The sequence below is a fragment of the Pongo abelii genome, chromosome 1 (assembly GCF_028885655.2).
Source record: "Pongo abelii isolate AG06213 chromosome 1, NHGRI_mPonAbe1-v2.0_pri, whole genome shotgun sequence".
Lineage (NCBI taxonomy): Eukaryota > Metazoa > Chordata > Mammalia > Primates > Hominidae > Pongo > Pongo abelii.
In genome coordinates this window covers 178,347,118-178,370,726 of record NC_071985.2, presented here as the reverse complement: position 1 = coordinate 178,370,726, position 23,609 = coordinate 178,347,118, and the positions used below count along the sequence as shown (strand labels likewise).

The 23,609-nt window shown below is 49.1% G+C and overlaps 1 protein-coding gene across 1 annotated transcript in view; it reads right to left on the bottom strand.

Moving 5' to 3' along the window:
• Nucleotides 1-110: 110 nt before the first annotated feature.
• Nucleotides 111-23,609, bottom strand: part of DHCR24 (24-dehydrocholesterol reductase) — a 37,159-nt gene continuing 13,660 nt past the window's right edge. Inside the window, exons 5-9 of the mRNA XM_009249876.4 lie at nt 21,493-21,756; nt 15,440-15,583; nt 4,528-4,725; nt 3,920-4,098; nt 111-2,871 (exon numbers count right to left, since the gene is read on the bottom strand). Coding sequence (XP_009248151.2) covers nt 2,718-2,871; nt 3,920-4,098; nt 4,528-4,725; nt 15,440-15,583; nt 21,493-21,756 — 939 coding nt within the window. The 3' untranslated portion in view covers nt 111-2,717. The remainder of the gene's footprint in view (nt 2,872-3,919; nt 4,099-4,527; nt 4,726-15,439; nt 15,584-21,492; nt 21,757-23,609) is intronic.

Genomic DNA, 23,609 nt, shown 5'->3' with positions numbered 1-23,609 from the left:
ATGGGCTCATGGGTTCAGTGAGAGCAACTGAGTTGGGGAATGACACAGCCTGCACCTGAGCCCAGATCTGACTCCATATTTTGGTCCCCCGAGCAAGAAATGACAAGTGCCAGTTTCCAGGCCACTTTTATTTAAACAGAAGCAGCGGCCCCACAGCCACGGGGACATGTCTTCCAGACAGTAGACACAGTGTCTGTGGCTGTAAGAGCCTGACAGGGGAGATTCATGCCTTTCTCCTTGGCCCCCATGACCAAAGAAGAAAATAAAAATCACACACCATACACTGCCACACCCATCTCCACCCCTCCCTTTCAGTAATATCCAATTATTCATCCTTCTGGCCAAAGAAACTGGCTACAATTCTGATTCTAAAGAAAACCTTCATGCAGCCAAGAAACTCGGGGCTCTGGAGGGGAGAGGCTTACTCTGATACTTTCCACATGCACTGCCCACTGGCATCAAGTTTAACTCCACCCAAAACCATCACATGGATGGCCAGGGACAGGACTGGCTACAAAAAAATAGGCATGAACTCAGCTCACCATGCTAAGAAGACTGCCTCTTTCCAGGCAAGATTTTACTGGAGCAACAGAACCTGAGGGTGTGATTCCAAAATATCTTCCTTTCCAAGCCCCAGGTTGTGGATAAGGTCTGAATTTTGGTTATATGACTAACGGCGACAGAGGCTGCTGGCATCTCTGGCCACAGTCCCAGTGGCTTAGGGTTGGAGGCTTCACTGGTGAAACAATGACACTGTTTAACTAGCTCGTGTTAACCATTCATCTACAGCAAGTAGAATCATCAGTTTTGCACTGAGCAAGGAAGCACATGGGTCTCCTATGAGAGCTAATGCCAGAATTCACATGCTTTGTAAAATATAGGATGAGGTTTGTTTCTTTCTTCTGCTCCCTCCAGAGGCCAAATGGGTAGGGTGGTTCCTTTGCCTTCTGAGTGCCTGGATGCCCCCAGCCCTCACAAGACTCTGCTAAGACACTGGCAGTGTGCCAAGCCTTGGGTGGGATGGGAGAACACCCTTCAATGACTCTGAGAGGATTCTGGCACCTGGAATGACAAGACAGATGCTTCCCTGCAAGCCAGGTATGAGCCTTTCTGAAAATGAGATGGGAGCTGGCCTTGGGGTTGAAGGAAGGATCTTGAATGACAGATAATCCCCAAGTGTCCACTGGATCATTTATTTTTCCTCTGACTTTCCACACAAATGAGGCTTTCTGTGGGTTTTGCAACCACAGTGTCTAAGACAATCAGAAGGGTTCCAGGGAGGTCTTGTCTGTAGCGATGTGACAGATGAGGAAACTGCAGCTCAGAGGACAATGACTTGCCCACCTTGCACAGCTCACTGACAGTAGAGAGGGGCTGAAACCTAGGTCTCCTGACTCACACGCCACAACCATGACTGGCTCAGCTCCCTTAATTCCAGCTTCCCTTACATGATGCAATTCCTTCTTAGATTCGGGTTTTCAGCTGAGGCTGGGCAGTTCTTAAGATAGAGTTGCATAAACAACCAAGCTTTGCGTTATAACAAGTCAGGGAAGGACCTAGGGAGGTTCCCTTCCCTCTGGAACGGAAATGGAACTTTCTCTGAGCTTAGGATTTGTAAGGCACTGAAATTAACTACAGCTGGGGTGGGGAGTGGTGGGAGAAAGAAAAAGAGGGATGAGTGGTTGGAGAAATCAAGTCGATGCTCTTTTCTTCCAGCCCCACAGTGAGAATCCTACAGAAACATGAAGGTGGACTCCACTTTCCCACCTGATGCTGTCCACTCCCCAGCCCCCGTGCTGCAGAGCAGCGCGGACCCACTCCCACCATGACAAAGAGGGTTTTGGGAAAGATGAGGACTGCAGGGTTGGTGAGCCAAGAAGAATGAGCCCAGGTCCCCTGGATCCAATTCAGAGCGGAGACCACTCTCTCCACCTAGGTGTCCCAGGCTGAGGCTGGGACAAGATTCAACCCTGGAATGCCTTCTCCAGGAACACAGGGCACTCCCAGTGGACTCAGTGGTGGTTGGGGTGGGCCTGCAGGCCCAGGCATGAAGGAGGAAGGGGTAGGACAGCACCAAGGATGGCAGGGAGAACTTTGGCCTCGGACCTGGCTTTGGCACAGTGCATCTGGGGCCTCCCCACTCCGTGGCTGCCCTCCTGAGATCCCAGGGTAGGGAAGAGCTGTCCTCCTGTGAGGACCTCGTCTGGCTGATGGAGGCAATGGCAGGGCAACTCCAGGATATCCCCTTCATCATTCCAGCCATGGCTGTGCACAGGTGACCTAATGTGGAGCCTTTTCAGACTCCACTGCAGATGTGATGCTGAACGGGAAGCAACAAGAGCTACCACTTACCCAGCACCTTCGATGTGACCAGGGCTCAACTCAGATGACAACAACCTGCAAGTAGGTATTACTATCCCCTTCAACTGATGAAGAGACCCAGGCTCAGAGGGGTTAAGGGACTCACCCAGACTCACACAGCCAATGAGTTCTAAACAGGGAACTGGACTCAGGCTTGTCTGACTCCAAATCCCACATTCTTTCCATTCCACTGGGCTGCCCCTGGAAGCCAGGAGGAAGGTGGTATTGGGCTGTCAGGGTGGGAGTTCTGGAGGGGTTTCTCTCTGAAAGTGTGGATCTGGGAAGGCAGCCAAGCTTGAGTGAAGGGAAGATGCCTGACCACTCACACGTGTCTGTCTCTCCAGGTGGGCTCCAGCTCAGTGCCTGGCGGCCTTGCAGATCTTGTCGTACACCTCGGGGAAGGCGTCCTGGCAACCCAGCTTCTCTCGCAGCTTGTGGTACAAGGAGCCGTCAAACATTTCCCAGAACTCCTCCCGGTTCATGTAGCAGTCGGCATACAGCATCTGGAAGCTGCAGAGGCAGAGAAGTAGGTGAGGACGCCAGGAGGCGCAGGGAGTGTGAGGCGTGAGAGAAACTCAACTGCTCATTCTGCAGCCCGGAAAGGGCTTTTGGAAGATTTCTCTTGTTTAACCCCCTTAACCTGGTGAAGAAGATGGTGCAGGTATTCTTATCTCCCTTTTGCAGGTAGGGAATTGGGGCTTGGGGGTTAGGTAGCTTAGCAGTGGAGGCAGAGTCAGGAGTAGAGCTCAGACTGCTGGGCTTCTGCCCCTCTGCTTGGCCAGAGGCACAGCTGCCTCCCCTAATGGAGCAGTGGGGCCGTTTTCCTTTAATCTGTTATTGACTTTCAATAAACTGGACATAATTTAAAGTACACAATTGGATAAGCTTGACACATGCATGCAACCAAGGACTCCAATCACTGCAGTCCAGATTGTGGCTATAACCATCAGCCCCAAACTTTCTCCATGCCCCTTAGTTATCCGTTGCCCTCTGCCATTCCCAGGCAACTATTGATGCGCTATCAGTATGGATTCATGTGTGTTTTTGGAAATTTTATATGAAAGGAATCATATGGCATTGTTTTTTTACTGGCTTTGTCCATGTTCCACTCAATAGTTTATCCAGGCTGTTTTCTCAGCAATCCTCTGTCCTGGGCCTCTCCATGGTTTTCATAGACAGGAATCCCTCTCTCCTTAGCTTTGGCCTTTCCATCTGGAGCAGTCGCCCCTGGACACAGCTAAGCCCACACCCATCATCTGTTCCGTAGGGAGGAGTGGGGTGACTCCCAGGTTTCTGGCTGGGGCTGCTGGGAGGGAGTGACGTGTTCTCTGGAGGAGGGGGTGCAGGGAGAAGAGGGTAAGTAGTCCTGCAAGCCCACTCCCTGCCCATCCTTCACAGCTTATCTCCTGACCCAGAGGCTGCCACAGCTCCAGGGGCCCTAAGGAACCAGCTGATAGGCCTGGGGCTCCTGGTTCTCCATAGAGCTGGCCTCATTCCCCTGGAGCAGTACCCTGGGGCTGTCAGCTAGAGGGACCATACTATACTCTGGGCCACTCACCCATGCACGCTGCGGACAAACTTCTCCAGCTGCCGCATGCAGGACCTGGCTTCAAAGTGTTTCACACGCGGCTCCCCATATGCTCCAATGTCGATGTAGAGCTCTGCCTCATTTCCCTTGGGGTGCACTAGGCCTGGCTGGCTGGGCAGGATGAACGGACACAGCCAGATGGGGTAGACCTGGGTAGACCAGGGAGGTGGGTATTGGTGCTTTTTCTCCAACAGGTGACAGGCTCATGGCTGGCCCGCTCATACCCACCCAAATGAAGGCTTTGCAGCATTCTCAAGACCCCCTCAGGTGCTCTTTGCTTCACTCCCCCGCCCCCCAGCCCTGGCTGAGAACACCCTGACTCCACCACCTTGGAGGACACAATCGGAGCAGGTCATGGGGGTGCTTGATGCCAGACCCTACGACTCCTCTCCCAGGGGGGGCCATCACTGAGTGGGCTGAGGCCTCAGCAAACATAGGGACAAGGACCTCATCATCTTAAAGTTGGGAAAACACCCAGAAGGCAGGTGTGCCCAAGGTCGGTCACACGGTTCAGGGGAGGAGACCATGGATTCCAAGGGAATGCGCCTGGTGCGCCCTCCCTGCCCTGCCCCACTCACGTGGATGTCGTTTTGGAAGGTGTGCAGGGCCTGCTGCAGGCACTTCATGGGCACCAGCATGTCCTGCACCACGTGGTGCTGCTCGTACAGCTTGCGCAGGGTCTCACCCTGAGTCAGCTTCAGGAGGGAGATCTTGGGAGGCACCATCCAGCCAAAGAGGTAGCGGAAGATGGGGTTGTTGCCAAAGGGGATGATGTCCTGGAAAACAAAGATTAGGGTTGGAGAAAAAAACCAACAAGGGTTGAATGTCTCCAAGTGCAAGGGGCCAGGGGCCAGGTCCCATTCTGTGCTTGACAGAAGCACGCCTGGGTCCAATTCCCCTCTTTGGAGGGAGTGTGATGGGACCAAGGACTTTACCAGTCCAATCTAGGTTTGCTTCTCAGCTCTGGCATTTGCCAGCAGTGATGATCCTGGGCTAGTTACTTAACTTCTTTGAGCTCAGTTTCCTTATCTGTAAAATGGGCCTTGTGAGGATAATGAGATATTAATACCAAGTGGAAGGCACTCAACCCCGTGACTGGAGTGCAATAATGAGGTAGCTATCATTCCTGATCTAGCTGTTGAGATCTGGCTGGAATAGAGCTGGCATTCCATAAATGTTTGAGAAACGAATGCTGTTGAATGAGCATAGTGATACTCAGAGAACTTAAGCAGTCTCCCTAGGGGCACACAGCCAGAGACAGCTCTCATGGGGTGGGTGCAGTCTGGCTCAGGTTCGACAAGGAGCCCACTGGTTTGCAGCATCCCTTGCTCACAGCCTGACCACCCGCCTGGCTCCCCTAGTTCGGTCTCCCTGGAAACCCTCCTGCACAGAAGCTGTTCTCTTCCATGCCTCAAACTGCCACGAGGCGGGAGCTTCCTCGCTCAGCACTGCTGCCTCCTGACGACGCCCCCCACTTCCCTCCAGCTCTGCCCACCTCCAACAGAGAAGACTTTGGCCCCTGGGTCACAATCTTCCGCCCTGCTTGAGTCCTGCCATGTTCCTGAGGGTCCCCAGTGTCCACTGATGCCTGATTCTCACAGCTCCAGGAGCCCTTGAAGCCAAGGCTGCTCCTCCATTCATTAAACAGCTCCGGCTGGGTGCGGTGGCTCACGCCTATAATCCCAGCACTTTGGGAGGCTGAGGTGGGTGGATCACAAGGTCAGGAGATCGAGACCATCCTGGCTAACACGGTGAAACCCCGTCTCTACTAAAAATACAAAAAATTAGCTGGGCGTGGTGGTGGGCGCCTGTAGTCCCAGCTACTCAGGAGGCTGAGGCAGGAGAATGGCGTGAACCTGGGAGGCGGAGCTTGCAGCAAGCTGAGATCGTGCCACTGCACTCCAGCCTGGGAGCGAGACTCCGTCTCAAAAAAAAAAAACAGTTCTGAGGGGCCTCCAAGGCCAGGAACCAGGTTCTATGCTGGGTGTTGGGGAACCAAGATAACTGAGACATGGTCTCTGTCCTTAAGACGCCCACTCCCGCAGGTGTGGAAGACACAGGCCACCGGATGAGTGTGGGAAGAGTGGGGACAAACAGAGGCTGGGGCAGCTCATGAAAGCGTCCACATCAGACTAGGGGGCATGGTGACTCCCCAAAGCAGCCATGTGTGTAAGCACTGAAGGCTGAGTGACCCTTTCCCTCACTCCCCTGGAGCCGCCAGACCACTCCAATGAAGTCAGGGACCTGCCTGTTTTCTTCTGTTAGATCCCGCGCCTTTGCCAATGTCTGGCACACAACAGGATCTCAATAAATAGCATGGCTTTTATTGTTTCCTTGGTTACCTTTGGAAGACCTACACATGCCCACAGCAGAAATCCCCATAGTACAAGAGTTAAGCCTCCCTGCGCATTCCTGACCCCGTTTCCCTCCCAGCAATGACCTGACCTCGCTCCCGACCCACCCTCAACTCCCCTCCCGCTCCCTAAAGGCAAGCATTGGTATGAATGATTTGCCTACCCTTCGGGAGATATCTGATATGGAGAAGCAGAGGAGCTTTGAAAAAACAGAAAGCAAAAAAACCTCATAAATGGTGGCATCTTAGCGCACCTGCTCATCACTGTATCTTGTATCAATACAGAGGGCACTACTGCCTTCAGTTGTGGGTGCCTAATGTGTGCTGCAGGGGTCCAAAAATTCGGCCCACCCTCTGATTGTGTGTTCCTTTACAAATTGTCCATGGCTGCCTCCAGGCTACAAGGCAGAGGAGCAGTTACTAGAGAGGCCTTATGGTCCGAAAAACCTAGACTGTATACTATCTGGCCCACTGTATAAAATGCTTATTGGATCGGGTGTGGTGGCTCATGCCTGTAATCCCAGCACTTTGGGAGGCTGAGGCGGGCAGATCACTTGAGGTCAGTAGTTCGAGACTAGCCTGGCCAACATGGTGAAACCCCGTCTCTACTAAAAATACCAAAAAAAAATTAGCTGGGCGTGGTGGCGGGTGCCTGTAATCCCAGCTACTCAGGAGGCGGAGGCAAGGAGAATCGTTTGAACCGGAGAGGCGGAGGTTGCAGTGAGCCAAGATCGCGCCATTGCACTCCAGCCTGGGTGACTCAGGGAGACTCCGTCTCAAAATAAACAAAGGTTATTGACCCCTGCTCGATTACAGCAGATGTGTCATAATTTATTTAATCACTTATATACTGGCAGACATTTAGATTATTTCCAGATTATTCCAACTAATATCCTTCGTATATGTATCTTTGCCCATTTATATGGGTCAGAAAGATAAATTCCTAGAAGTGGAAGATTTTGGCTTAAACAGTGTGTGCAATTTTCATGGACACCATTTCAGAGCTTGTACCATTTTATACTCTCCCAGACAATGTAGAACACTGTTTCCCTTCTCCCTTGCCAGCACGATGTGACATCAAACTTCTAGATCACTGTCATTCATTCTGATAGGTGAAAAATGAAACTCCTGGAGTTCTGTTTTGCCTGTCTCTAATTCTGAGTTAGACTGTATCACACTTTGATGTTTAGAAGCCATTTGTGTTTTTTTCCTAAAAATAGTCAACTGGTAGCCAAATATATCAGCTGAAACCATTCCTTTTTCAGTCTTAGCCTCAGAAAGTTCAAGTTTTAAACATGTGCCCTGCCCTTCTCCTTTCCTGCTTCTGTCCACCCATTACTTATCCTATGTGGCTTAGTGACCTGGGGTGTCAGACTCCTAAGCTGCCCCCTTGCTGAGGCCAGTCATTGCAGAGAATGCAGCCCTTGCTCTCTGGCCATCCTTGCTCACTGGCTGTAGGGCCCCATGGCAAATCCAAGGGGCCTAGCCTGAGCCAGGAACCCCAGCCCCAGAGGGAGGTCCTGGGGCAATGGCCTTCTATGAACACAAGGACCCTGTCTTATCCTTTCTTACTGGTGTTAACTCCCTGTGTTAGCCAACCGCTTATACTGAAATGATGACATGAAAAGGAATGACAAGACAGAGCTGCCCAGCTTGGTTCCTTTTCTTTCAGTCCTTCCTTACCGTAAGTCAAAGGTAGTGTTGGTGGAATGTGCATGTAACAAAGAGAAGTAAAAAGAGTTTATGCAGCATTCTTAATGGAACCAAGAAATACATATACATGAGGAGTTAAATGTAACATTTAAACAATGAACAGTAAAATTCATACTAATAATTTAAATTTTTCTTCACTTAGAATGGCATTAAGTTGCAAATATTTATGACAAGAGAGAGACTATGGAGAAAGAAAAAAGCTTTATATTTTAGTACCTTTAATGGCACTTTTGGCCTGCTTTTTGCACCCGGCCCTGCAAATTATGCAGCTAACCCTGACCCTACGTGTTGCTGATTGACCAAGCTGGGAGAAGGGAAGTGACTGGACCAGCCAGGCCTGGCACAGGTGTGACCAGAATGGACTAATCACCCAGAATGCAGCTTGTTAAGGGGCTTAGCACACAGGCCTGGTCACACTTGGTTCATTCCAGGGCCTTACTCATCAGGGAGGAACCTGGGGGAAAGGCCGCCAATGGGAGGAGGAAGAATTATCCCAGCAGAGTGGGGAAAAAGGCATGCATTTGAAATTGTTTATTCCTCCCCTCTAGAAATGTCTTGGCTTCTGCATTTCTACTGTAGAGGATGCTGCACGCAGATGCCCGCTCCAGGGAGGCACCCATTCCCCCAGCTGCACGGGGTGCTGACTGCTGACACTCAGGGAGAACTGCCCTTGGCAGAAGGGAGTTGCCTCATCCAAGGTCAGTCTGCACAATGACTGGTTGATGGGGCAGCACAGCAGTTGGTATAAAGTCCTAGCCCACTGGCCTAAAGGTGACACAACTCTGGAGGGCCATCTTACCCCAGGGCTGCCTGTGGGTCAGCTGAGGCCTTCCTTGTGACTGCACCACAGCTTGACTTCTCCCTCTTCCCAGTCCCGCTTCCCTACTACCGCACAATGACAGATCACGAGAGGTCTGAACGTTCACTTCCTGCATGCAAATGCAGGCTGAACACACTTATTCTTCCAGATTCTTCTTTTACCTGAAGGCAGTGTGGGCCAGTGTTTACTTAACAGAATATTTAAGACAAACCTCATTTTGAATCCTAGCTCTGTGTAGCAGTTTTATTTTTATTTTTATTTATTTTTTTTATTTTTTTGAGATGGAGTTTCACTCTTGTTGCCCAGGCTGGAGTGCAATGGCACGATCTCAGCTCACCACAACCTCCGCTTCCGGGTTCAAGTGATTCTCCTGCCTCAGCCTCCTGAGTAGCTGAGATTACAGGCATGCACCACCACGTCTGGCTAATTTTGTATTTTTAGTAGAGACGGGGTTTCTCCATGTTGGTCAGGCTGGTCTCAAACTCCCAACCTCAGGTGATCCGCCCACCTCCGCCTCCCAAAGTGCTGGGATTGCAGATGTAAGCCACTGTGCCGGCCTTCTGTAGCGGTTTTAACATATGCCCCTAGATTCTTTGCTAGTCCTTTCTCAAGAAGTGGAGCTCAGTGCCCCTCCCCTGAGTATGGGCCAGATTAGTGACTCTGATCTAATAAGGAGAATACGGTGGAAGTGAGAGGTGTGACCTACGACTGGGTCATAAAAGGCATTGCAGACTCTTCCTTGGTCTCTCTCTTGGATCACTTGCTCTGGGGGAAGCCAGCTGCTTTGTCATGAGGTCACTAGAGGAACCCATGTGGCAAGGAGCTAAGGTCTCTGGTCAACATCCATGTGAGCTGGAAGCAGATCTTCCAGCCCCAGTCAAGCCTCCAGATGACTGCTGCCCTAGACCATAGCATGAGAGTCCCTGAGCCAGGACCACCCAGATCAGCCACTCCCAAATCCCTGACCTTCAGAAACTATGATATAATAAATGTTTGCTGCTTTAATCTCTAACTTTTGGTTTTGTTCATTATGCAGCAATAGATCACTAATACACTCATTCTCTGAGTTGTTATTTACTTTGTCTTGAACAGTTTCCTTTTTTTTTTAATTTTTGAGACAGTCTCACTGTCGCCCAGGCTGGAGTACACTGGCGTGATCTTGGTTCACTGCAACCTCCACTTCCTAGGTTCTCCTGGCTCAGCCTTCCTTGTAGCTGGGATTACAGGCATGCCCCAACCCACCTGGCTCATTTTTGTATTTTTAGTAGAGACGGGGTTTTGCCATGTTGACCAAGCTGGTAGTTACTTTGGATAATCTAATCCTCAGTATTCTCATCTGTGGAATGGAAATAACACTAATATCTACTCTCAGAGGGTTGTTGGGAAGATGAAGATAATGCGTGGAAAGTGTTCAGCATTAACGTCCACCCACATCGGGAGTGGCTAATGTTACACTGCTGTTATCTTTCTGATCCTCTTTCGCTAGCTCCTCTCCTTTCTCTTAACAAAACCACACTCCACAACCTTAACACTGCTCTAGGCAGGGGTCAAGAAGGACTCATAGTGGCTTCTGCTTTTGGCCAAATTGTCCACCACCTGCTGTGGGCCTTGACATTGCCCAAGATTAAGACTAATGGGTGTGGGGGAGACCCCATAGCCCCCCAGGCCATGATAAGACCCTCACCCCTACACTCCTCCACCCCTACCACCACCCAGTCACATTCTGCTTAAGATACCTGCCCATGTCAGAACTGACCAATCACCCTCTCCTAGGAGCCCACCAGGTGTAATTCCATCATGCCTTACATTCTGTTGTCCTTAGTCACCATGGCCTGCCAGATGCCTTGTTCCTCTGATCTTAACCTACCACAGCAATGCAGCATCTCTTAATCTGACTTCACTTGCCACTGCCCCACTGCCTTTCCTCTCAAGCCCTGCTCTCATGGTCTGACCTTAACAAAACCCTCTCCATTCTCAGTCTCTTCTCTGAACATTCCTTTCCCCTCCTTGTTCTTAACTAGAACCCTGAAGCCCTCTTTAAGTGGTATCATTTTCTCCCCTACAACCCTCCTGCCACTTAGATAGAGGTGAGGGTAGGGTCCCCTTGGCCCCTCATTACTGCTTCCAGATCTCTGTTCCTCCCCTGTGCCCAGAAACCAACCTCAGAAACTTGTAAACGTGTGCCCAATACCTCTCCTGATAACCACGGCTCCCCTCACTAGAGTGTGGATCACTGAACTCCCCGAATCCCAACATCCTTGGTTCCTTTCACCAGATCCTGGAAAACTGTCACTTTCTTCAACATTAACTTGGTGAGGCCAGGCACGGTGGCTCACGCCTGTAATCCCAGCACCTTGGGAGGCCGAGGCAGGCAGATCACGAGGTCAGGAGATCGAGACCATCCTGGCTAACACGGTGAAACCCCGTCTCTACTAAAAGCACAAAAAAAAATTAGCTGGGCGCGGTGGCGGGCGCCTGTAGTCTCAGCTACTCGCGGGGCTGAGGCAGAAGAATGGTGTGAACCCGGGAGGCGGCGCTTGCAGTGAGCCAAGATCGCGCCACTGCACTCCAGCCTGGGCGACAGAGCGAGACTTCGTCTCAAAACAAACAAACAAAAAAACAAACTTTTGTTGATTTAACACCCACAGAGAACGTCCTGACCACGCCTGGCCTCTCTGCCCTTGGCCTTCTTTCTTTACATTCCAGTGATCTTATCTTCCACATGTCCTTAGCCACCGGCTCTCACAACATACCCTGGAGGAGGGGACAGAAATTACTACCCGCAGGGATCCAGTGTGGGAGCGAAGTGAGCCCACTGGCCACGTGTGGCCTAGTGACTGTTTTTGTAAATTTGGTTTTACTGGGGCCAGTCATCCCTATTCATTTATGTACCGTCCTTGGCTGTTTCCATGTGGCAGATGTGAGGAGCTGTGATAGATTCTGTGGCTTGGAATGTCTAAAATATTTGTTGTTTGGCCCTTTAGGAAAGTTTGCTAACCCCCAGGCTCTGTCACCCTGCCCTACATTCACAGTCTCCATAGCTTCCATTGCAAGTGTTTGCTCTCAGCCATCACTGCCTTTCTTCCCAGCTTATGCCCTCTAGTCCCCTGACTTTAATGCTCCACTCCACCCAGGGCATCCTGTCCACCATATCAGTAGTCCCTTGTCAGTCCCTGGGGACCTCTCACATCCGGCCTCCCCTCCATAGCTGGCTTAGATTTCATCATAACCTTGGGTCCTCACTCTTGCCTACACATCACACTCCCTGCAAAACCTCAGCCATGGTTAAATATAACTCTCTGCCTCCTCTGTACCCCACCAACAGATTCCCGGGTGAAAACCCACAACCACAGGGTTGGTCTCACTGTAAATTCATGAGTGTGAATCCCTGGTAGGCCCAGTGCTGCCTGGCAATGCCACAATGTTTCCCCAGTTAATCCATTTCCCACTCTCCGAGGGACAGCTTCACATCTCTTCTCTCCTCAAACCATCAAAATCCTCTCCCCTTTCATCTCAGCCAAAATCCTTATTTCATTGAGAAAACAGAAGCAATCAGAAGAGAACTCCCACACCCTCCCACCAAGCTATGGTCCTCCCATTAGTAGCAACTGTAGCTGTTAGTACTGCTTCCCTCCTGACAATTGGATGAACTTTCCATGTGCCCATCAAAAGGCAACCTCTCCACCTGAGCTCAGGAGCCACTCCACTCCCCTACTCAAGACTTCACCCTATCAATATACCCTCTCTTCTGCATTGTCATTTTCCCCTCCACTGGATCACTGTCATGACTGCCATCTCTCCCATCTTAAAGCAATCACACAGACAAAGTACCTTCACCTGGCCCGACACCCGCCTCCAGCCATCACCTTGTTTCTCTGCCTCTCTTGATAGTGAGCCTCAGGTTTGTTTTCACTGTGTCCACCGCCTTGTCTCCAGTTCTCTCTCAAACCCACTGGTCAAGGATTCACCCCTATTGCTTAAAGTCAATGATGACATTCCTATGGCCAAATCCAGAGGTTGAGTCTGTCTTCATCTCCTTCAGCAGCATGTGGCACAGTTGCTGGTCTTCCTTCTGAAACAGTCTTCCCTTGGCTTCTGGGATGCCACATCCTCCTGGTTTTGTTCCCCTGCCCTGGTTGACAGCACTTTCTCCTGCCCTTGGCTGGTTCCTCCTCCCCTAACCTGCAGGGTGTCCCAGGGTCTTCTCTATCCACCCTCACTCATCTCCCTCCCTCCATGGCTTTAGAAAACACTTCTCTGTGGCTGAGAAATGTGTATATAGGGCTCCAACCTCCACTGAACTCCTGAAGTCCCGACACACGTCACCGGCTCCTGCTGTCATCCCACCTGGACATCTGAATGGCTTCTGATTCCCCTTTCCAGTTCCCTCCCCCATGTTTCAAATGGCAGTCAACCTTGGCCCTGAACCTTGGAATCACATCCATGGCCAATCTGTCTGGAAATCCTGTTGGTTGGTTCAACCTGCACTGCATCTCCCAGATTTGACACTTCTCCTCTGCTGCTGCCCAGACAACAGTATCTTCTTTCTTCTACTCTTCCACTCTTGTCCACTCCCGCCCCCATCCAGTCTATCCAGCTGTCACAGTTATTCTTTTAAAACAAAAATCAGGCCATGCCACTTTCCTGTTCAAAGCCCTCATTGGCTTCCTATTATACTTAGAATAAAATATAAAGTCCTTCCTAACCTACAAGGAGCCATATGATCTAGCCTCTGGTGGCTGTTTGACCTCATTCCTCACCATAGCTCAGCGTGGGCATGCTGGCTCCGAAGGCTTCTTGCTGTTTTTCAAACACATACAGCCTTGCTGGGATACCTGGATAGCTATATGCAAAAGAACGGAGCCTGGGCTCCTACCCCACTCAACAACCTAAATATTAGAGTTGCAACTATAAAGGTCTTTGAAGAAAACATAGGGGCTTGGACTTGGCAATAAATTCTTACATATGGCACTAAAAGCACAAACAAAAGGGAAAATAGATAAATTGGAATTCATGTAAATTAGAAACTTCTGTGCATCAAAGGACGTTACCAAGACAATGAAAAGAAACCTACAGAATTGGAGAAAATGTTTGCAGATCATATATCTGATAAGGGTCCAGTATCCAGAATATATAAAGAACTCTTACATCTCAACAACAAAGACAAATGACCAAATTTTAAAAGGGGGCAAAGGATTCAAATAGACTTTTCACCAAAGAAGATATACAAAATGGCTAACATGCATATAACAAGATGCTCAACATCATTAGTTTCAAGGAAAATGCAAGTCAATACCACAAACCCACCAGAATGGCTATAATAATAATACTAATTATTTAAAAACCAGAAAATAACAAGTGTTGGTGAGAATGTTGAAAAAATAAGAGTGCTCATACATTGCTGGTGGGAATGAAAAATGGCACAGCCTCGGTGGCAAAGAGTTTGGTTGTTGCTCAGAAAGTTAGACACAGAATTAGTATATGACCCAGCAATTCAACTCCTAGTTCTATATCCCAAAGAACTGAAAACAGGTATTCAAACAAATACATGCACATGAAGGTTTGTAGCAGCACTGTTCACAGTAGGCAAGAGGTTGAAACAACCCACATGTCCATCAACAGATGAGTGACAAAACAAAATGTGGTCTCTCATATAATGAACTACTATCCCGCCATAAAAAGAAATGAAATATTGATACATGAAAACATTTGCTATGTAAAAGAAGCCAGTCACAAAAGGCACATACTGAATGATTCCATATATGTGAAATATCCAGAATAAGTAAATCTACAGAGACAGAAGATGAATTGGTGGTTGCCACAGGCTGGGGAAAGGGGAGAGAATAGGGAGTGGCTGCTTAATGGGTATAGGGTTTCCTTTTCGGAGATGAAAATGTTTGGAACTACACAGAGGTAGTGGTTGCACAACACTGTGAATGTACTAAATTACCCTGAACTGTCCATTTTATAATGGTTAATTTCCTGTTAGCCCAGCTCAAGCCCTGGGCTCTGGCTGTCCCTCTGCCTGCGAACAGTTCCAGAGTCCTCCCCAGAGTTGTTCCTGGCCTGCCCTCCCTATGTTCAGGTCCCTGCTCACAAAGTCATCTCCTGAGGGGTTCTTCCTGACCTTCCCCCACTTAAAGTGTCACTGCTCCTCATCCACCCACCCACTACACATGCAACAGCAAATTCTCACTCACCTTTCACAGGCAGGTTTGGCTGTTACCTCGAGCCCTAGGCAGAACTAGCCACTTCCTACTAATGTTCCTGCGGCCCTTTACAGTGCAGGGATCTGTCTGCTCACCGTGGCTAGAGGTTAACCCTTCCTCAAGGGCAGAACAGGTCTGTGTTCCCCAAAGTACCGGCCTAGGGGCTTACTCCCCAGCACCAAGCAGATGCTTCCTAAGAGCCTGCTGCTTGAACTGAAGGTAGTCGGTTCCTTCAGAAGGAAAAGACTGTGTTGCTGCTTGAGAAGGCGTTGCAGTTCCTTAGGACAAAGCCACTCTTTACCCTGAAGGGAGAGAGTATGGCAACAGTGTTAACTGTCCGGGCTCCCTGCCCAGCTGGCCCGGAGGAGCCAGGGCTACAGAAACCCAAGCCTCACCTGGAGCTCCCAGAAGATGCTGCGTGTGTGGCGGTGGTAGTAGTGTCTCAAGGGAATGTACTCCAGGCCCTCTCGGTTTGTCTTCAGATAGTTCTCCACGTGCTTAAAGAACCACGGCTTGTAGTAATTGCCAATGCTATTCAGCTGAAATGACAGAGGGCACTGTGATCAGCCTGCAGACAAGCGCCCAGCACCATCGAGGCGTAACAGCGACACCCGGCTTCTGTTTCGCACTCCTGGCCTTTTCAAAGCTCTTTCATGTCTATTACTGCCTTTGAGACTCTTGAAAGCTGGTGAGGTTAGGCACAGCGGGTATCCTCTAGCAGAGAGAGCAGGAGCTCAAAGAGGTTAAGTGGTGTGTGCCCAGGGCCAAACAGTGAGTCCCCGACAGTCTAGAGAACTCAGCGACCCCAGCCTAGCCTGGTGCAAGTGTTTAACAGAGTTAAACATTTAACTGCCCTGATGCAGTGCTCCATGCAGGGGAATTCCCTCCCTCCCTCCCTTCCCACCTTCCCTGAGGCCAGGGAAGCACGAACTCTGGGCATGGGTCAGCCCCTCAGTGCAACCCAGGGCTCATGGCACCAACTGGTCATGGCACTTTCTCTGCTGTCCCTGGACCAAGCTCCACAGTCCTCTGGGCACAGCACTCCCCAGGCAGCCACCATCGTCTGGAGGATGCTCACATGAATAAGGCTCATACCTCCCTGGCCCTGGGGGCTCCCACACCCAAATCTTCTATTGAGCTGATGTCTCCTTCAGCCCTAAATGGTCATAACTCAATGTGCTGTGTGCCTTGGGATGGCTGAGCTTCTCCCAGCCTCAGCTTCCTCATCCATAAATGAATTCTGGCAGATGCTCTCGGGGAGAGGCAGGGGGGATCCTGGAAAAGCACAAGCTTCAGGGTGGGCAGCTGGGGACACACCCAGTTCCCCACCAGCTGTGTGGCCTCAGGCAGGTCATCTCTGAGCCTGTTTCTTCACATGTAACATGACAATAAAAATACATACTTTGTGGGAGTTATCTGCCTATTAGAAATTACATACATATGCCCACTGTTTTTAAAAAATAGGACTATCTTTTTTTTTTTTTGAGACGGAGTCTCGCTCTGTCGCCCAGGCTGGAGTGCAGTGGCGCGATCTCGGCTCACTGCAAGCTCCACCTCCCTGGTTCACGCCATTCTCCTGCCTCAGCCTCCTGAAAAATGGGACCATCTTACACATATTGTTTGCCAATTTGCTTTTTCCATTTACAACACACTTAGCAGAGCCTAGGCAGGTTACTTAGCATTTCTGGAAGACTAAAAGAGATGATGTAGAAAGTGCCAAGCACAGTGCCTGGTCCACAGGTGGCTGAAGTATCAGTCCCCACCCATTCCCTTGCTGACCTGCTCTACCCTAGAGCCAGGCAACCCTTTGCCCTGGATCTCTGGCCTCCAGCACTTGCAGCTTATCTGTGTGCCACCCGCTTGTGCAGGCCTACCCTGCTGGTAAGGCCACCCTGCTGGTGAGGCCACTCTGCAGGGAGGAAACTGGGGCTAAAGAGCCTCTTTGCCCAAATTAGTTTTGGTGTGGACGGTATGGGGCAGGGCAAAAAACACTCACGCTGGCCTCTGCCTGCTAATGTGAACAGGGGAACCCAGCAGGAAACAGAGCAACCTGATCTAACCCCAGGTGAGGCGTGGCACATACCTGGCAGTGGCAGCAGCTGCATAATGAAAGTGAGACTTGGGGCCACCTGGATACAGGCGCTCCTGGTGCTCACTGATGCATCAGAAGCCATGCAGAGAAGCCCAGGACATGGGAAAGAACCCAGATAGTCTGTCTCTTCCAGGCACACACCAGCTGAGGAGGCCAGGTGGCTGCACGAGCTCCAGTCCACCCCAGCCCTTGACTGCAAGCCACTTCCTATCTCTGGGCCTCCTCTGTGAAGTGGGGGCAGGCTGCTTCTCACAGGATTGCAGCAAGCTTTACACGGGGCAGTGCCTGCAGAGGGCCCATCACAGGGCCTGGCACACAGGGACAAATTCCTGAATTCTTAGAAACAGAAATGTTTGGAAGCAATGCTCCTAAAATGAAATGCCCAGATGTCTAATGGCATCCACCACTCTGCCCCAGCCCTGTTCCCATCGGGTATCAGGGTCTTGCTCACTGGGGCACTTGGTAAATATCCCTCTGCTGCTGATTCTGGGAGGGCCTTTGGGTAAGGCTCTCTGTGCCTCACAGTCTTCTCCTGGGGAAATAAGGGAATCAGATCAGGTCTCCAAATATTTCAAAAGCTAGGCAAACCCCTCTGCCAAATCATAATCTTAGGTGGCATCTAATACATCAAATGGATGACAGCAGAGCCACTTTGGGTACAGTGGGGGTGGTGACTCCCCTTGGTCCCATCCCTCAGCTTTCCTACCCCGAGAGCCTCAAGGGAGCACCTCAGAGCAGTTGGAAAGCTCTGGTCTAGATGTCCTTGCTAGGTGACTTGGTGCTAGGTGACACACACTGTCTGGGCTTTGGCCTCAGTCAGGCAGATCCAGGGGCCCAGGAGGGCCAGAGCACTTCAGCTCAATGTCCGGTATTGCCACCGCTGTTCCAGGACCTCCAGCACTTACCGCAGTGTCCCACAGGGAGCAATGTTTGCATAGTGCTAAAGTCTGCAGGCTGATATGTCAGGGAACCGACACTGAACCAGGAGTCAGCAGCTGGAATTTAAATCTGTTCTGTGCTAGCTGTGTGTCCTCAGAGAAGTCTCTTTCCCTTTCTGGGCCTCATTTCCTTATTTGTAGAGAGGATTGTACCGGATGATTTTATAGCACTTCACAACTTTAAAATGTTTTAAGTATGTATATAGGTATAGATTAAGAGTCTTAAGGGATGCCTATCCTTTGATCTGCGATTTTATGTTAAGATATTACTCAAATTGGCTGGGTGTGGTGGCTCACGCCTGTAATCCCAACACTTTGGGAGGCCGAGGTGGGTGGATCACGAGGTCAGGAGATCGAGACAATCCTGGCTAACACAGTGAAACCCCGTCTCTACTAAAAATACAAAAAATTAGCCGGGCGTGGTGGTGGGCGCCTGTAGTCCCAGCTACTTGGGAGGGTGAGGCAGGAGAATGGCGTGAACCTGGGAGGCAGAGCTTGCAGTGAGCCGAGATCCCGCCACTGCACTCCAGCCTGGGAGACAGAGCGAGACTCTGTCTCAAAAAATAAATAAATAAAAATAAAAAAACAACAACAAAAGATATTACTCAAATTACAGACAAAAGATGTTCACTGCTCCATTAATTAAAATAATAAAAAAATTGGAAGCAATTTAAATTTCCAACTATGGGCAGCAATAGGGCATTCGTTTCCTCAATGCAAGGTGCAATGCAAGGTTGGCCATTCTAACTGGGATTCTTTAGTTCTAATAAGAATGGACATTAACAATGACGGTTATGAAGGCAATGTAATGGTTCTAATAAAAGATGGACATTAACAATGACGGTTATGAAGGCAATGTAACAACAGGGGGAAATGCTTATCACAATAAACAAGAAAAAGGCTGGGTGCAGTGGCTCACACCTGTAATCCCAGCATTTTGGGAGGCTGAGGCAGGCGGATCACCTGAGCTCAGAAGTTCAAGACTAACCTGGGCAACATGCCGAAACCCCGTCTCTACTAAAAATACCAAAATTAGCCAGGTGCAGTGGCATGCACCTGTAGTCCCAGCTACTCGGGAGGCTGAGACAGGAGAATTGCTTGAGCCTGGGAGGTGGAGGTTGCAGTGAGCCAAGATCGCACCATTGCACTCCAGTCTGGGTGACAGAGTGAGACCTTGTCTCAAAACAAAACAAAACAAAAAACAAGAAACAAGAAAAGACAAATGTGAACAAGTGATCACAGCTGAAGACAAACAAACTGCAAAATCCTGCAAAGACAGGCTCACCCTCACAAGTGATCCAAGAACTGCAAAATAAAATGAGATACTATTTTTAACCTTATCAGATTGGCAAAAATGAGAGTGATCCTATTTAGTGTTGGCAAGAATGTAGGGAAAAAGGTGTTCTCACAGACCATTGCTGCAAGTAGGCATAAACACACCTCTTCTCGAGGGCTGTTTAGTCATATCTATTAATATTTAATGTGCTCAAACCTTTGTGTAACAAAGTCCATTTTTCTGACTCAATCCTACCCAAATATTTGTACAGAAGAACAGGATAAATGTAAGAGAGTCTTAAATCTTCAATGCAATCTTATTTGTAAGAGCAAAACAGTTTATGCAACATAAATGTCAGTAAGGGCTAAATTAGGCCAATTATTTACATGCAAAAATGGGATATTACAGAATGAAATGAAGACATGCACACATATATATATATACACACACACAGAGAAATAGGTCTTGGTTGGGTGTGGTGGCTCACACTTGTAATCCCAGTACTTTGGGAGGCTGAGGTGGGAAGGAGTTCAAGACTAGCCTTGGCAACACAGCAAGACCCCATCCCTACAAAAAAATTTTAAAAATTAAAAAATTAACCAGGCCGGGCACAGTGGCTCACACCTGTAATCCCAGCACTTGGCTTGGGAGGCCAAGGCAGGCAGATCACCTGAGGTCAGGAGTTCGAGACCAGCCTGGCCAACACGGTGAACTCCATTTCTACTAAAAATACAAAAATTAGGCAGGCATGGTGGTGCATGCCTGTAATCCCAGCTACTTAGGAGGCTGAGGCATGAGAATCGTGTGAACCTGGGACACAGAGGTTGCAGTGAGCTGAGATCACACATTGCACTCCAGCCTGAGCGACAGAGTGAGACTCCATCTCAAAAAAAAAAAAAAATTTACTGGACATGGTGGCACATGCCTGTAGTCCCAGCTACTTAGGAGGCTAAGGCAGGAGGATTGCTTGAACCCTGGAGTTCAAGGCTACAGTGAGCTGTGATCGTACCACTGTACTCCAGCCTGGGCTACAGAGACCCTGTCTCAAAAAAAAAAAAAGAAAATAAATAAATAAAAATAAATAGGTCTCGAAGAATGCACACAAAACTGTTATACATAAGTGGTTACACCCTGGTGTAAAGAGATGCACTTTAACTTTCTTTATATATTTCAACATTGTTATATTACTTTTATAATTTAAAAACTTCCAAAAAAATCCATACACAGAAAGAGGAAATAAATACAGTTGTCTCTCAGTATCCATGGGGGATTTGTTCCAGGATCCCCCAAAATCCATGAATGCTCAAGTCCCTTACATAAAATGATCTAGTATTTGCATATAACCCTATGCACATCCTCCTGTATACTTTAAATCATCTCTAGATTTCTTTACAATACTTAATACAATGTAAATGCTAAGTAACAGTTAAGGAATAATGACAAGAAAAAAAGTCTGTCCACGTTCAGTTCAGATGAAACCATCCATTGTTTGCCCCCTGAACACTTTCAATCTGCAGTTGGTTGAATCCACTAATGTGGAACCCACAGACACAAGGGGCCAACTGTATACCAAACACATTAGCAACACTGGCTTTGGGTCATATTTACAGGTGGAGTCTTTTCTTTCCTTTTTACTTGTTTGTACCTTCCAAGTCTTACAATAAGCACAAATCCTTTCTAAATGGAGAAAAAACTGCTAATAAAAATTCCATGGTATATGTGGAAGGAATGTCAATCTAGATTCCAAGGCATCAAATCGATTACTCGAATCTTGTGGAAGTTTACATTACCTCTTTTAAGTGTTGGGATTACAGGTGTGAGCCACTGTGCCCAGCCTACATTACCTCTTCAAGACTCAGTTTCCTCATCTATAAAATGGGTTTGCTATAAGGACCAAAGATTACATCCACTAAGAGACAAGCACATCCCAGGCAGGTGGTAGGGGCAGAGTAGATGAAAGCTTCCATCACTGTCTAATACATTTCTGACGATAGATCCTGTTGCCTGTACCCCAGGTGGGTTGACCCAGGCAGCAGCCTTGAAGAGGTGGCTGCCAGGGTCAGGATAGGGGAACCGGCTCAGTCCCAGCACACTCATGCCTCCCCCCAGTCTTGGTCTGCAGCAGCTGACACCCTGGCTTACCTTGCTGGGCTCTGCCTCATCTGTCATGACGCCCGTCATAATGACGGCTTCATCCAGGGAGTAGAGCAGCCCTTCCACGAAGTGGTTCTCCTGCCGCTGGGACTCGTGGGTGAACTTGGCACAGATAGCCTCCAGGCCCCGCACTGGCTCGAAACGCAGCTTGACGTACTTCTTGGCAGGGATGATGCGGATCTCAGCGGCCACCAGGAAACCCAGTGTCCCACAGGACCAGGGTACGGCATAGAACAGGTCTGAGTTTTCGGACTGTGAGACAGAATTGATGTGTTGTGAGCTGAAACCTTGGGCCCCACATTGTGGCACACAGTCAGTGGGGGAGCAAAGCCTGGGAGAGTCCCTATTCTCTCACTCTCTTGTGTAAACCCAAACAATGAGCTTTACAAACTGTGCTTGGTGGGCTTTAGTTTCCTCTCTGCAGCTTCGACATGACATGGAACCTAATACTACCCTCTGTCTCAGGGCCCCTCACTGAGAGAGCATCCTCCTTCTCCCATCTAGGCACAGCCCCTGACCCAGAAGCTATTCAGGAAAAAGCTGGGACTGGCACTGCTGCCCAATGACCCATAATGGCAGGGGCATTGCACAAGGGCAGGGGTCCGAGGCCAGGCCTTGACACCCTTAGTGGGTGTCAGGCAATGTAGCTGGGGAACATTAAAATGCCTCCCTTCTGAACCATTACTAAAATTTACAAGGCCTTTCCCAGTCCATCGGCTTGTGGGATCCACCCCCGACAGAGCCCAGGGAGAGCGCTAGCACCCCCTTATGACAAGTAAAGAAACTGAGTCTCTGAGAGCTGCCACGACTCACTAAAGTCTTCCCAGAAAAGTCAGCTGCAGCAATGCCAGGGCTCAGGCAAGACCACCTAACTCCCCAGCCAGCGTTTTTCCTACAACACCTCATCTGCTTCCATAAATCGATGTCCAACCTCATCATTTTATTGTTTTGACATAAGTCTTGGACACAAACAACTGACTTTTCCTTGGCCATTTGATTGGGATTCTTTAATTATAATAAAGCTCTTTTGAAAAAGTCCAGCCATGTCTTGCCTTTACTAAGAGGACAGCCCTGTGCAGTCTCCATGAAACCTGAATGCTCTTGGTGGTGAGCACAGTGAATGCAGCAGGGCAGGAGAGCTGGAGCAAGGAGGCTCTGCAGCAGGCTGGCAGAAACCTCAGGAACAGCAGCACTAGGCTCACCAACTCCCCCTTGGGCCCACAGCTAATCACATTCTCCTGGCCATGGCAGTGAAGATGACACACTTGCTGATGCTCAGCTCTATGCAAGGAGCTTCCCATACAGAACCTACTTATTCCTCTCAACCACGTATTTGTCAGTGAGGAACCTGGGCCTCAGAGAAGGGAAAGAATTCACGAATGTCTGTCTCCTTTCTCTGCCGATAATAAATAGGTCAAAAGACAGGGCCCCGCAAGCGTTCAGGAAAGCAGGATGAACGGATGTGAATCTTGCTAGGGGTATCTCTCATCCAAGACCAGTGCTGCCAAGTTGGGAGTCTTTCCCTGAGCCCTCTTCTGTGAAGTGAAGGAGTCTGGTGGCTCCCTGAAATACCCACTTCAACAGAACCAACTGTCCCTCCCATCCCAGGGGTCCCTCACACCTGCCAGGACAGATCCAAGGTTATTTAAAGTGTCACTCCTATCCCACCCCTTAGGTAAAACACTTTAAATGTTTGAATCCCAGTTTGGGTGGTAGAAGTGTCTCTTATTTTTCTAAAACAGCCTCTCTAATCACTTTTACTTACATGATCACGTGCTACATAAAGACGTTTCAGTCAACAATGGGCCACAGATAAAATGGTGGTCTCCTAACATTATAACGGAGCTGAAAAAGTCCTGTTGCTCAGTGGTATCACTGCTATCACAGCTGTCCTAATGTCATACTCATGTGTTTATGGTAACACTGGTGTAAGCAAACCTACTGTACTGCCAGTTGTATAAAAGTATAGCACATATAATTATGTACACTACATAATACTTGATAATGATAAATGACTCTGTCATTGGTTTATGTATTCACTACACTATACTTTTAATTGTTATTTTAGAGTGTACTCTTTCTGCTTATTAAAACAAAGTTAACTG